Source organism: Haliotis cracherodii, unplaced genomic scaffold (genome assembly GCF_022045235.1).
Source record: "Haliotis cracherodii isolate W230 unplaced genomic scaffold, xgHalCrac1.p SCAF_11, whole genome shotgun sequence".
Taxonomy (NCBI): domain Eukaryota; kingdom Metazoa; phylum Mollusca; class Gastropoda; order Lepetellida; family Haliotidae; genus Haliotis; species Haliotis cracherodii.
This window is the reverse complement of record NW_027266266.1, coordinates 10118752-10131345: the sequence shown is the minus strand read 5'-3', so window position 1 is coordinate 10131345 and position 12594 is coordinate 10118752. Positions and strand designations below refer to the sequence as shown.

The window sequence follows — 12594 nt, the reverse complement described above, 5'->3', positions numbered from 1 at the left end:
ACAGATGGTGACACAACTATTGTGACGCCATAACACATGAAGTCACCGTCTGTGTGCCATAAACGATAAGGTTTGTATAACGTCATTATTGTAGAACACGTAAACAAATATTGCAATTGTTCTTATTAAGTCGCTTATGTTGATCATATGTATAATATTTAGTAATAACAAACTCACTCCTAAAAACGGTTTGAATATAAAAATACACGAGTGAGTTGTTTGCATGTACGCAAAATACATTGGCTTGGCAAAGGAATAACCAATACATTGTGAGGTGAGGTGAGGTGAGGTGAGGTGAGGTGAGGTGAGGTGAGGGGCAATGGTGTTTAACGTTGCGTCCAAGATTATTGCACTTATATAGCGACGTGCATGCACGTGTGTGTGTGGCTGCTTGTACTAGTCCGGACTGATGCCGATTTATAGTGCTAGCTCACTGAGATGCCACAGTTTAACATGAATACCCCACTCAGACCATCATAGTGACTCCGAGTCGACAGGTCCTTCTTTTATCCCCTTAATAATGTTATGCCAGGCGGTCAATCAAGTCAGCGAGACTGACCACCCGATCCCTTTAGTCGCCTCTTGCATGGGTTGCTGAAGACCAATGCATAGGTTTCTAAAGACCAATTCTATCCCGGATCTTCTCAGGGCGAATTGAATTGAGATGAAATGTGGCCAATAGGGGTTAAAATGTTTAAGATTATTGCATCGATATAGTGACATACATCTACGAGTGCGTGGGTGCTTGTACTAGTCCGGACTGATGCCGATTTTACAGTGCTAGCCCACTAATATACTGCAGTTTAACATGAATACCCCACTCAGAACACCATAGTGACTCGGAGCCGACCAGTCCTTGTTTTAACCCCTTAATGACGAGCGCCAGACAGGGTAACAACAAGTACCATTTATTTAAGGTCTTTTAGTATGACAGGGCCGAGGATCGAACCCCGGGCCTTCCGCTCTCGGGGCGGACACTCTACCACTAGACCACGCAGGCGGTCTAATAACCATCATCTTCTGGTGAACAACTGACTTGCATTGGCATGTGTTTGTGACAAATATCACCGTTGGGGCATCATAAGTTTACCTTTTCACCTGGTTTAATCACAATTTAATTGTGATTCATAAACAAATAGACATGAAATAGTTGGAATAGTACACTATACTCAATGGATTTCTTACAATTATAGAAAGAGTTTGTCGCCTTTATTTCTATCGAGCGACGCGAGACAAACACAAACTAATGCAGTCCTCTGACCAATTGCTTGGTGCGAAAGTGTTAATTCAACTCTGGGGGTCATATGATGAGTAGAGAGGTGACTGAGTATGGTTTTACGCCGCTTTTAGCAATATTCCAGCAATATGACGGCGAGGGGCACCAGTAATGGGCTTCACCCATTGTACCCATTGTGCCGACTTCAACTACGAATGAGTAGAGAGAGAATATTAGGTGTTACTCAGACGTAGGAGTAGTTATATGGAGAACGGAGATTAATACTTTAAGTAGCATATGATGTGTGACAATTAATACCATTTTTATATCTAATCTTAAAATTCCCAGGATTGTCCCAGTATGGAATATTATCATTGCTGACAAAATGGCAAGCGAATGTAAATTTTCAAATAAAACATAAAAGAACAATACAATGTCTACTCTAAGACTGTCGACCATTGGAAACATACTGGGATCCCCATAGTTCGAGACAGGCGATGCTCCTATATAAGACCATATTTTGTGTCAATGCAAATGACGAATGTTTATTTTTCAGCTTATCGACAGGTTCGTTGCAGTTGTGTGTGAAAACTAACGCGGTCAGTTGACTCAGTATTACATTTGTATGTCTCAATGCAGTTATTTACATCATGTATCGGGACATACCAATGATTGTGTGAGTATGTGCGTCCATCGCCACAGGAAGACTGTGTGTATATACATGTGACTAAGTACACTCACATACGTATGTATAATACGTATGTATGCGTGTCTCTAGGCCAGCAGCCCATACACTATATGCCACGACAATGTCCCGTCCACATGTGACTGGTCATCGTGACCTCTTCCTCCACGTGGGCGTCACGGGGAGATGGATTGTGACAGGACAATTGATGCAACGCACCTCTGCCTGCGCTACAATACATATCAATCATGTAATCTTCCTCACAGAACAGCTGACGGACCTGCTCTTACTTAAAAAACGTGCTCCGTGCATTGACAACTGACCCACAGCCGCAAATAAAGGAGTGAGTGAGTTTGGTTTTACGCCGCTTTTAGCAATATTCAAGCAATATCACGGAGGGGAACACCACAAAAGGGTTCTACCCATGTCGGGAATCGAACCCAAGTCATCGGCATGACGTGCGAACACTTTATCCACTAGGCTACCTGACCGCTCCCCAAATAAAAGAAGATAACACGGTTCACCTTGAAATCTGGTCATGATTTTAGAATGATTCTGCCAAAAATATGCTTTTAATAATCATCATAAACTCATCGTCTTAGGCGTGCAAGTATATTGCAGGTTTATTTAAAATGATATACATGCAAGACGAATGTGAAAAAAAACTCACTAAAAATTGAACAATAGCGAGTTGTAGCGGTATGCAAATTACGGGCTTGGTTTGTTGGACCAAACAAAATTAAACACCGGCTATTCTTTTTTGTGACAGATACGAATATGTATACCCCGAGGCTTTGACGTTTTATTGCCGAAGCTAGCTGGAGTAATTGCTGTGTCATACAGATTAGTTTCACTGATGTCTGGGTGACGATTTCTGCACGGTTTTTGTAGTGTTAAATAATTTAATAATCCTGTTAATTATGTTCCTTTCTTTGCTGATCTGTTTTCTTATGCATATGAGTTATAATGTCTTCTAGGATTTACAAAATCAAAACAAGGGAATTTTTCCAAAGATGTTTAACTTAAGCTTCAGGTATATCGGGTCACGATATGGCTGAAATAGTGCCGATGTGACTTAAAACTTAACTCACTCACTCAGGTATATCGACGATCTGATTTCGTACAATAATTGTCAAATATCTAATTCCCTACCACTAATTTACCCACGCGAGTTAGAAAAAGAAAAAAAAACTATGAAACGGCCTAATCGGTTTCATATTAAGATCTAATGCAGAAAGATTCAGAGTGACAAAAACCTATCGCAAGACTGTGGGATAAGAGGATGACTTCAACTTTCCAATGGTCAACTTTCCCGTCATGTATATTAAAAAATAGTAGCAGTAGGAGATATGCCTGAAAAGTGCCTGATAGAAAAAATAGAAGTAATAATAAATGTAAGTTCATGGAACACCCAAATGTAACCTCCGACAAACCGCTGACATAAAAATTAGATGACTTTAGTTTGGATGAAATCACCATCTGAAATAACAAAGTGATCATGAGTTTTAATTAAATGAAAATTGAATTGTATTACTGTCCAAATACTTACTTATGTATTAACGATACCAGAAATAATGACAGTATTGAAATGCAAATTCAAAAGGATGTCATTTGCCATGCATAATATAATGGTGAATTTGTCTAAAGCATCACGGCAAAGTGACATTTGACTACCTTATATTATGTGATGGATGACTGACTACAATTCTCAGTCTGTCACTAAAGACGTCACCAACCAGACAACGCTGTCTATTGGCTGTGGAGAGCTGCAAGGGATATAGTAGGCAACAAGGAAATGCGACATTCTACGCGTCAAACGATGTTTCAAATGTGTACTCAGTCCTATATAAGACCCCGTGTTGCCTGCATATCTCACATCAGATCTACATCGCCGGTGTCAAACTCACAGCTGGATATTCTGGTAAGATTCATTCCCTTTTACAAGTCGTGGGTTTAACTGTTTCAACCATTTAAAAAATTGTTTACAAGAAGGAACAGTGTTGACAACGTGTTTAATATACAATCGCTCTTAAGTGTCATATTACTACTCAGTAATAGTTCTTGCACATGGACAAACAATGTGATTTCCCTGTCCTAAAAATATTAAGTAATTTATCAATTTCTTATTAAAATGAATCACCTACTATAAATCCACATATACTATATGAACAGTTTCTTTTGGCGCCCAGGATATAATTCCATATGTAATTTAAAAGCCGTCGAATGTTATCTGTTGTTTATTCAGTTGTTGACTCATATATATTCGTGAGTTCATAACGCTTGCAAATTATACAAAGTCTCAAATTTGTCACATCTGATATTAACAAATAGCATGTTTATCAAACCTGTATGTACATCATGGATGGAAACCAATTTATGGTGATGTTCCAGTGAATGACTATTTTTTTGTGATGTTCTTTCAGAATCTCCAACATGGAATCTGTCTTGTCTCTTACTCTGCTGTGCGCATGCGCCCTGGTATGTTCCGGTGCTGTTTACAACCGATATCCATCCTACGGGCAGTACCCGGATGTACAATACTACCCTAACAACTACCCTGGCAACCATTACCCAGACACGTATCCTACTGGTAAGTGAAGAAATATCTAACCTCATTTTACCTAAATACCTCATACCTAATATGTAGGTAATATCAGGCTACATAAGGAATATTTCGCTGCCTCGTTGTCTCAAAGCGAGGAGGGAGGTAGGGCTTTTTTTCTCATTTTGTATAAGACAAAAGTGATGTTTTAAAAACAAAAGTGATTTCGAAGGAACAGTCATATAGGTTTACCACCAAGAATACCAGCAAACACAAATAGCACAAAAAATATTTCCTGGGGAAACGATTCTCTTTTTCAGCCTAGAGCTACTTGTTGATTTGGAATCAGCCAAATCAGTTTTTATATATTAATTTGTTTACCGTAATATGCGTAACAACCAACACAATTGGTTCCTAGTTTGAGTGGTATGATTTTCAAACAGCTAGAAGCCCAAACCGCAAGGTGGTTTCTTGTGTAATGCTGATGACTGTTTGACTGATTGTATTGAACTGTTGATTTATTTATATATATATACAATCCATGAATGAGTCCGTGCATGGATGAAATATGGGAGTTGGTAATCATTATAACCATACAGTGAAATGCATTTTGTCTTTATTTACAAACAATAAATAAAACTGAATTGGTTTTTTTGTACACCTAAATATTTACCTCTGGTGTGCTTGCGCGTCATCTTTGTCTGTCTCAAACCACAAATGAATAGCATTACGTCATTAATGTTTTAATGAATGTATTAATTCACGACATAAATTACAACTTTTGATGATTAAAGAAACGAAAAAGTGGGGCGATTTATTGCATCTCTGTGGTGTACAACAAAGTTCAGTCGATCAATGGCAAATGGCAAATACTCTGATGCTGTTTAGTCCAGTCAAGTGACAAACCAAGTAACTGACATACAACGCTGTATGTAAGTGATTGTATACATGCCGGCCTTTTTCTCCTTCCAGATGTGTGGGGAGGACGCTCTCAGGGACATTATAGAAGTAGGTCTTTATTATCACACATCATCCTGTGTCTAAAAAAAAGTAAAATATATGATTCTTTCTGTATCATGTTCCACAGTACATTGCTATGATTTATAGATTTGTTATTTCAATATCGCCTGCTATTTTTTGCATACAAAATACCCGGCTAACATGATGAATGTATTCATTTGAATAGGATACCGACGATCTGTGCCGTCCCATGTCAATGGATACCCGAGTTACAGACAGACCTACCCGTCCAATGACTACCCTACCTATCCATCACACCTACCTTCCTACCCTGAGCACGTGAACACCTACCCTGGACATCAAGACCGTTATCAACAAGGTACCAATAACATTTGTTTGTTTGTTGTTTGTTGTTGACGGCGGCCTGTGAATAATCGAATCTAGACCAGGCAATCCAGTGATTGACATCATGAGCATCGATCTTCTTACCTGGGATACGATGACATACATCAACCAAGTCACCAAGCCTTACCTGGTGATCCCATTAGTCGCCTCTTACGACAAACATGGGTCGCTGAAGATCAATTCTAATTCAGATCTTATCGGCCTTTAATAATATTTAATATATTTTAAATCCTTTTAGATTGGTGTCATGACACGCGGATATCTCTGTCAACATAATGAAAGATAAGCACCAAACACCAATCTCCCTCCACAATACCTCTTTAAGTCATGTGCCTTTCCATTCAGTCATATTTTATTTGATTGGAGTGCGAAATAAGCAATACTAGAAGCGATCGTAAAATATTCAAATTTTTCTCTCTTACTCGCACAATAACGCACCTTAATATTTGCAGGTCAGCGATGGAACCAGTGGGGATCCCAGTCCGGCACTCAGAAATATGGCTCTTACCGGGTAGGTTACTTATCCTTAGTGGGATAATGGACTAATCAGAATATAAAACTTAATCAAATACTACTGACAACATGCCAACATTATTTGATGGAATCCATTAAGACATATAACATTGCATATAATTCATCAATGAACAATTTCCATATGATACTTTGGTTAACGGTACAAAACGAGGACAACAACAAAAACAACATCGAGTATAATTAATGGTGACAAACCAATCTTTCATTTCATATGAAACATTTTGGCTGTTATGAAACTTTACGTGCTCTATTTGCAGGGATGAAGAGATAACCGATGCTGCATCCATGACCTCCAGACTTGAAATCCTCACTACATGATCTACAATGTACAAGTCTTTCAAATAAATACACTTTACATTATAGTGTGTCTTTTCTAATGTTGATTTTAGTTGAGAGATTTATTATCATATTTATCACACTATATTATCAACATAATTAATAGTCCATGAGAACTATGATTATGAACTGTGAACCCTACTTGTGGTACGTCGGAACCTCTGTGTGGCTGGATGGTCAGTTGTACTTATCACAGAGGTACACACAGGTGCACAGAAACTTCTCAGGGGCGTACCTATGCTTCAAGGAAGAACTATGACCTCCGACTTAACATCGTGGTGAATCTGTGAGGTGAGATGAAATGGAGTTCAACGTCGTGCCCAAGATTATTGCACTTATAACCGACGTGCATGTAGACGTGTGTGTGTGTGCGGGCATGTGTGCGTGTGTGTACTAACCCGGATTAATGCCGGTTTTCAAGTCTAGCACACTGAGACACCATGCAGCAGTTTTAGCCAGGCCACCCAACAGTGTCAGTGAACAATCTCCGAGCTTCACTCTATCCGCTAGACCACAGAGGCGGATAGTGGTGATTCTGTATAGCCAAGATTTCATAAGTGTACACTCGAACATGGATTGTGTTTTGTCAAACAAAACATAAAGCCAGTAGCATTTAGACATGTTATGTTCTCTGTTGAGAGAACTGCAGCGAAGATATGTGCTTGTGTAGGTATTCCGATCATGGACATGGACATTGAAATAACTTTGCCACGACGTATGTCAACCTTCTTACACAGCTTTCATTTACGTCATTGTGACCACATCAAGTGTTGCGCACAGAATAAGTTACATGGGTGTTATATGGACGCCATATTATAACGTTGCCAGAATGTACAACCCAACATTCCTACGACGTAAAATACAACGTTCCCACAACTTTAAATGCAACATTACCACAACGTAACGTGATGGGGACGTGAACATGGCGTATCACAACGTCAGCCAACAACGTTGTGCCACCATGAATGGAAGCCTACGCAATAACAGTATGTTGACGCAATATCATAGCATTGTGACAACATGAACATAACGTTGCCACATCGTTGTGACAACATGACATTGTTAGCTGGGCACCAGCATCAACGGATCAAATCACCTCACTCTCTCATGGGGACCAACCATTTGGTGTTCTAGGGAGGGGAGGGGATTTTGTGTGGAGACGCAAAACCAGATTTTGTTGTTCTAATAACAACTATTAGCCTAACTATTCTTTGGAAAAATACCCACCTTGCAACCATGTACTTTTTGTGGCTGACAATTTCTTCCTTTGTTTCAACAGTCTGAAATATTTATTTTTTTCCAACATTCCCTAGGACAATTTACTTCTTTTCGGTACAATCCTGGGCACCACACAGGATACCATATGAACTTTCCATGGTTTAAACACTGTCAATATTACATCTGTGTTTACAAAATGTTGCAAGAAGAAAGAAAGACAAGTCATCTCCATCTCAACTGACGCCATGCTCGGAGGTCAATCCTACAACTTCCAGAAGTCAGCTGATTAGGTTAGTCCTTCCATCTTCCACCTTCCACAAGTCAACTGTGGAAGTCAGTTCCACATGTCAAGCCTTCCACAATCAAACTATAAAGGTTATTTCTACATCTTACGCTTTCAACGTGTCAATTGTTGAAGTTAATATATCGATTGGGTAAGTCATTTCCGTAAGTTACATATTACACCTTCAACAAGTCAAATGCAGAGGTCACAAGTAAACTGATGAAGTTAGTCCATCATCTTCCATCTTCCACAAGTCAACTGTAGAAGTCAGTCCGACATGTAACACCTTCCACAACCAAACTGTAAAGGTTATTTCTACATCTTACGCTTGGAACGTGTCAATTGTGGAAGTTTATCGATTGGGAAAGTCATTTCCATAATTTACACCTTCAACAAGATAACCGTCGAGGTTATTCTTACATATTACACCTTCAACAAGTCAAATGAAGAGGCCATACTTTCTTCTTGCTCACTTCCATGTGCCATCGGAAGAGGTGGTCCCTATTTAGAATATCGAATGAAGTTATGATCCTCTTTTGAAAATAAATAAAATAGATACGATGGTTTTGTCTTTGCTACTGATAATAGCTACTTAGGAATAAATCTGTCACGGGCTTTGAAGCTTTAGCTCCACTTTGGAATACGCCTATCCAGGGAGTTGAAGCTGTAGATCTACTTAGAAAGAAAGCTATCCAGGGCGATGAAGCTATAAATGGCCCACTTATGAAAAAGGCTGTCCAGGGCGTTGAAGCTAAAGCTCTACCAAGGAATAAGGCTGTCCAGGGGGTTGAAGCTTCTTCTCTACTTAGGAATAGAGCTGTCCAGGGAGTCGAAGCTATAGCTCTATTAAGGAATAAGGCTGTCCAGGGAGGTGAAGCTATAGCTGCATATATTAATAAGGCTGTCCAGGGCGTTGAAGCTGTTCTTAACAGCTGTACTTTGGAATAAGGCAATCAAGGGAGGTGAAGCTTTAGCTCTACCTAGGAATACAATTGTGCAGAGCGTTGAAGCCGTGAATGTCCTCACTTAGGAGTAAGGCTCTCTGGTCCATTAAAGCGAAAGTTCAACTTAAGATTCTCATCCGGATGTTAACCCAGCTCTTAAAAGTAAGAGATAGTAAATGAAACAATTTTTATCCTGGCATATCAATGTGTGAAAAACATTTTCTTCTTCTAATACATAATTTTATTCACAAATTATCTCTTAAACATGGATTTCCGTATTTTATTGTCTTTGGGTATGTCCTTTATTCACAAAATGTCCCTTCAACATTGAACAGTAAGACATAATACATTCCGTATTTTGTTTTCTTATATGTCCAGGAGTATCTTAACTATGCATAAAAGCATTGACTTGGAGTGTTGAAACAGTTACACTTGTAATGATGTTGACACACATAATTTCATCACCACAGTGGCATTGACGAACATCATTATATGAGTGTGTTTGTTGAACTGATTTTATCAAATTTAGCGCCAAACGATTTCTGCAAGAATTTTGTGATCTCGGTATGGTACACAAACGAGCGTAAAAATCTTTATTGTCTATATTGAAATAAAACCGACAAAACCCTTTCCACAATGATAAGAAATCTCTGCAGAAAATCATTATCAAATATAATGCTTACATAAAACACTGTCGAGAAACAGTCAAGATGACATCAATAATGACAGATAATGCCAAACCTATGATGACGCCATTACAAATGACGCCACTGTCTGCGAACCGTGAACAATTGTGTTTGTATTTCGTCATCATTGTAGTACACGTAAAAAGGGGTTGCTAATGTTTTTTATTAAGTCGCTCATGTTAATCATTTGAATAATAATTAGTGAGAACAAACTCACGAAAACTTCACGAGTGAGTTGTTTGCATGTACGCAAACCAAATTGGTTATGCACCATGGGGGGGGGGGGTTGTGGTGGCACGGGTGGCCCAATCGTCTAAGGCACCGCGATTTGCTGTGCAGAGGTGCGTCCCTTGGGCAGTCTAGAAACCTATGGTTGTAGGTTCGAATCCCGATGTTTCAAGCTTTGTCAGCACCATACCCGTGCTCGTGGGTTTCACCGAAGTGGTAACCGTCTGAGGCCTGCATCACTTCGGGCTTTTCTCCCACATTAAGCTGACATGCCGTCATATAACTGGAATACTGTTAAAAGCGGCGTTAAACCCAACTCACTCACTCACTCACATAAGTAGGACTAGTTATGTGGAGATCGGAGATGTAACACTTAAAGCAGCATTTGACATGTAATTATAAATACCACCACGATATCTAATCATAAAATGTTCAGGATTGTCTCAGTATGGGATATTGAGGGACATTCCTGACAAAAGTAAATTTAAATTTTCAAATAAAACATAAAAGAACACAAAAAAGTTTACTCGAGAACTATTGACCATTGGAAACATATCGGGATCGCCATAGTTCGAGACAAGCGATGCTCCGATATTTCGAGCCAATGCAAATAACGAGTTTTCTTGTTTCGACGTATCGACAGGTTCGTGCGTGAGTACGTGCGTGAGTACACAATCGTCACATGAAGACATGATGTGTGTCGATGGGTCACCAGTTCATACACTAGATGTCATGACAATATCCCGCCCACATGTAACAGGTCATCGTGACCTCTTCCTCCACGTGGGCATCACGGGGAAATGGAAGGTGATAGGGCATATTTATCAATAACGATCTAACGGTATGCAGTTTTCAGACTTGGTTTATTGGACAAAACAAAAAATAAACACCGGCTGTTCAAAGTCATCTTTTTTATGACAGATACGAATATGTATACCCCGAGGCATTAACGATTTATTGCCATGTCTGGATGACTAGCTCTGTACTGTTATTGTGGTGTTAAAAAATAATTTTTAATTGTGTTGCTTTCTTTGCTGATCTGTTTCTTTATGCATACTTATTAGAATGTCTTCTCGGATTGGCCAAATCAAAACAAGGGAATTTGCCCGAGAAGTTCAGCATAAACTTTAGGTATATCGACGATCTGATATTGTACAATAATTGGCAAGTATCTGATGAAACGGCCTTATCGGTTTCATGTCTAGATCTAATGGATAAAGATTCAGAGTGACAAAAACCTATCCACAAGCCTGTGGGACAATTGGGATGTCTGCATCTTAGGAGGTACAATAGAGCATGCTCATTCCAGGAAGATTTCAAAGGACAATGAAACAATGGACAAAGAATTTCTTACTATTATGGAAAGGGTTATGTCGCTTTTATTTACTCTGCAATCATTTTCCGCATCGCCAATAGTGTGTAATATTTCACAATGACGTTGAAATATCAGATCCAGCCAACATTATCATTGAATTTCTTTTAATGTGTTTCAAGAAATCAAGAGTTGTGGCAAGTGTTGATAAATGTATGTATGGGGCCATTAATAATACAATTATGTTGTCCTTGACGTCACAGTGACAGAACGAGCAACACCATTAACCTGTTTGGTGATATGGTGGTTATTTATGACACAATGACAGTTGAAAGTATATACATGTAGATACACATTTACATATACATTTACATGTACGTCAAAAGTTATTACCATCATTTACTGTGGCCCTTGATGACTTTGTCGAAATATCATATTTATGAATGTGAGGTTACATTAACTTAATAAAGAAGAAAATACAGTTCCTTCCTTACTTGACCTGTTTTAACTTCTGTGCTTTCTATCAATTCGATTCATTCACCTTCAAGAAGTTTTATGGAACTGAGCAGTTGTATCTGTTTACTTTTTCAGTTTCGCAGATCGTAGTGGTGGTAGTAGAAGTCGTATTCGTCTTCATAGTCGTAATAATAGTAGTTGTAGTAGTATTAGTGGTAGCCGTCATCGTCGTATTCGTAGTAGTAGCACCAGGGGCAGCAGCAGTAATAGTGGTAGTAGGAGCTGTAGTGATAGCCGTCATCATCGTATTCGTGGTAGTAGCACCAGTAGCAGCAGTAGTAGTTATAATGGTAGTAGTAGTAGTAGTAGTAGTAGTAGTAGTAGTAGTAGTAGTAGAGAGGGAGAGAGAGCACCAGTTATTGTTACAAATTGTTGAAGTTTACACTGATAGTAGCAGATGCAAACGCTAAATAGTAGCAGTAGGAGATAAGCCTGAAAATGCCTTACAGTAATAGCAGAAGTAATAATAAATGTCAGTTCACGGAACCACCCAAATGTAACCTCCCACAAACTGCTGACATGATAATGAGATCACTTAAGTTGGGATGAAATCACCATCTGAAATAACAAAGTGTTCATGGTTTTATATTAACGGTTAAATGAATTGTATTTCTGTAAACATAGTGATCAATATATCAAAGATAATATAAATTATAACAACATTGAAATGCGAATTCATAAGGATTTCATTTGCCATGTGCAGTAAAATGGTGAATTTGTCTAAAGCTT

General features: G+C 38.9%; 1 protein-coding gene across 1 annotated transcript; it reads left to right on the top strand.

Moving 5' to 3' along the window:
- Nucleotides 1-4334: 4334 nt before the first annotated feature.
- On the top strand, nt 4335-9127 carry LOC139454822 (uncharacterized). The gene is made up of 5 exons (XM_071236446.1): nt 4335-4491; nt 5416-5451; nt 5630-5782; nt 6261-6319; nt 8834-9127. The coding sequence occupies exons 1-5, from the start codon at nt 4335-4337 to the stop codon at nt 9125-9127; spliced, it is 699 nt and encodes a 232-aa protein (XP_071092547.1).
- Nucleotides 9128-12594: the final 3467 nt, after the last annotated feature.

Excerpts from the sequence above, each read along its gene's own strand:
- LOC139454822 (XM_071236446.1), top strand. The coding sequence starts at position 4,335 with ATGGAATCTGTCTTGTCTCTTACTCTGCTGTGCGCATGCGCCCTGGTA. Across the intron at positions 4,492-5,415 it reads CCCAGACACGTATCCTACTG|ATGTGTGGGGAGGACGCTCT; the intron begins GTAAGTGAAGAA and ends TTCTCCTTCCAG. Across the intron at positions 6,320-8,833 it reads AGAAATATGGCTCTTACCGG|GGAGTTGAAGCTGTAGATCT; the intron begins GTAGGTTACTTA and ends ACGCCTATCCAG.